The sequence below is a fragment of the Microtus ochrogaster genome (genome assembly GCF_000317375.1).
Source record: "Microtus ochrogaster isolate Prairie Vole_2 chromosome 14 unlocalized genomic scaffold, MicOch1.0 chr14_random_3, whole genome shotgun sequence".
NCBI lineage: Eukaryota > Metazoa > Chordata > Mammalia > Rodentia > Cricetidae > Microtus > Microtus ochrogaster.
The window spans coordinates 620,748-623,029 of NW_004949098.1; the positions used below are offsets into that span (position 1 = coordinate 620,748).

The 2,282-nt window shown below is 47.6% G+C and overlaps 1 protein-coding gene across 1 annotated transcript in view; it reads right to left on the minus strand.

The window, feature by feature from the left end:
* Mogs (mannosyl-oligosaccharide glucosidase) overlaps nt 1-140 on the minus strand; it is a 3,508-nt gene extending 3,368 nt beyond the window's left edge. The window contains exon 1 of the mRNA XM_026788000.1: nt 1-140. Within this exon, the coding sequence (XP_026643801.1) occupies nt 1-65 (65 nt within the window). The 5' untranslated portion in view covers nt 66-140.
* Nucleotides 141-2,282: the final 2,142 nt, after the last annotated feature.

Here is a 2,282-nt window from a genome sequence, read left to right on the forward strand (position 1 = left end):
GCCTTCTCCAGCGACCGCGCCCCCTCTGCAGCCGCGGCGCGCCGTCGCCTCTCGCTGCGGGCCATCACGGCAAATGGCCCGTACCCCGGCCGCCACCGTGCGGTCAGTCAACTGAGCCTTCTGCCCGCAGGTCGCTGAGCACCCGCGGAAGCCTCGCGGAAATCCCGCCCTGCCACGTCAGGTCCGGGACCGGAACCCGGAAGCGCTGTAGTTGGCGGGGTTCGGTACTTAGTCCCGGGCTCTGCCGGTGAAATGCGCCAGTGGGCGTTGGTTCACCGGGTAGAGAAAAAGAGAGAAGCAAAACCATGAGCCCATCGTTTTGCTTTGTTTAAATAATGATCTTGGGCTGGAGAGATGGCCCAGCGGGTAAAGGCGCTTGCCGGCAGCTGACGACCTGAGTTAGATACCCGAATCCACGTCGTGGAAGTAAGAGAACTGACTCCCACAAGCGCGCCTACACATCTGGCTTCCACACTTGTGCCGTAGCACGAGCGCACCTCCACACGTACACTCACAAGCACACACGAATGATTATAAAAAAAGAAAAAAGTACGTGTGGGGGTGAGGCTGGAGACATGACTTGGCGGTTAAGATCACTTGCTGCTCTTGCAGAGGACTTGGTATGATTCTCAGCGCCCACATGACATTTTACAAATCGTCCAGAGGATGTGACGCCCTCCTCCGGCACTGCATGCACTGTGGTGCACAGACATAATGCAGGCAAAATATCCATACACATAAAAAAATAAGTATTAGAAAACGATCATACTAAGGCTAGTTTTTTTCCTCCTTGGGAGATGAGTTTGTCTAAATTTTCCTCCAACTTGATATGCAAAGCCAGATTGACTGAAGCAGGGTCTTGCTTTGCATATATAGCCCAGGCTGTTTCAAGCTTGATATCCTCCTGCCTCAGCCCAGAGTGTCAGGAGCTAGGATCTAATATGCTACTTTTACATATTGCTGTCCAGTCTAATCTGGTAGCAGGAAAACGTGGCCTAGGAAATACAAGCAACCGGGTCCAAGACACAGAGCTGGGAAGGGGCTAGCTTCAGACCCACGTGGCTAGCTTAAACCTGGGAAGTTTAATGAATTAAGCTCTGTCATTACTCACACCCTGCACTCCCGTCTTTCTGGAGTGGACTCGCGAGGAAGCCTGGGGTCAGGCAAGTAATGAAATGACTTGACTCATGAAATAACTAACTCAGCCTGTTCATTTTTAAATTTAAGAAAAAGTCTGTATTCCAGACTGGCCTGGAACTTGCCAAGTAGCCAGAGATGACCTTAAACTTGAACTTGATTCTCCCACCTCTACCTCCCCAGCACCTGTGCCATTACTAGTGTATGCAGTAGTAGGGGTCAAAGAGCTTCGTGCATGCAAGCCAAGCACTCTGCTGAGCTGAGGCCCCAGCCCTCATTCATACACTCACTCGTAGTGCCAGAGAGGAATGCAGAAATGCTTGCGTGCTAGGCGGGTTCTTTACCATTGAGCTGTATCTTAGCCCCTCACTACTATGCTTTTCTAGATGAATTCAGGTTTAGATGCTATGAAAGGCATTTTCTTTCCTATGATCCAAGAAATAGAATACCTTATGGAAAACATGACTTATGTCTGTCTTAAGGTTGTTCGGAGGTAGTACCTGCACCTCAGACCGACCTATGAGCAACTTAGGGTCTCACTAGGAAGCCAAGGTTTCCCTGGAATTTACATAGCCAAGCCCGGCCCTTGACACTTGAGTGCTAAGACCACTAAGTTTGTAGTATTCGCATGTAACCTACACTTGACTTATACCTTAAGTATTCTTTAAATAACTTATATGAAAACCAATCCATTATTTCTACTTTCAGTCCTCAGGGTGCATACCCACTCATCAACAGTTTTTTATTATATCATCAGGAAGCTGAGGGCAGAAATGGCACAAGGAGACAGATGTAGAACAAGTCGGAGGTACTGAATGAAAGGTAAAAAGCCATGAGGCAAAATGTAGATGAATATACGTGGGCTAATTTAAGTTATAAGAGCTAGTGAGACAAGCCTAAGCTAAGGCTGAGTTTTCTTTTTTTTTTTTCTAAAATTTATTTATTTATTATGTATACAATATTCTGTCTGTATGCCTAACGGCCAGAAGAGGGCGCCAGACCTCTTTACAGATGGTTGTGAGCCACCATGTGGTTGCTGGGAATTGAACTCAGGACCTTTGGAAGAGCGGGCAATGCTCTTAACCACTGAGCCATCTCTCCAGCCCCTTAAAGAAAACTTCTAAAATTGGCTTTATAATTAGTTT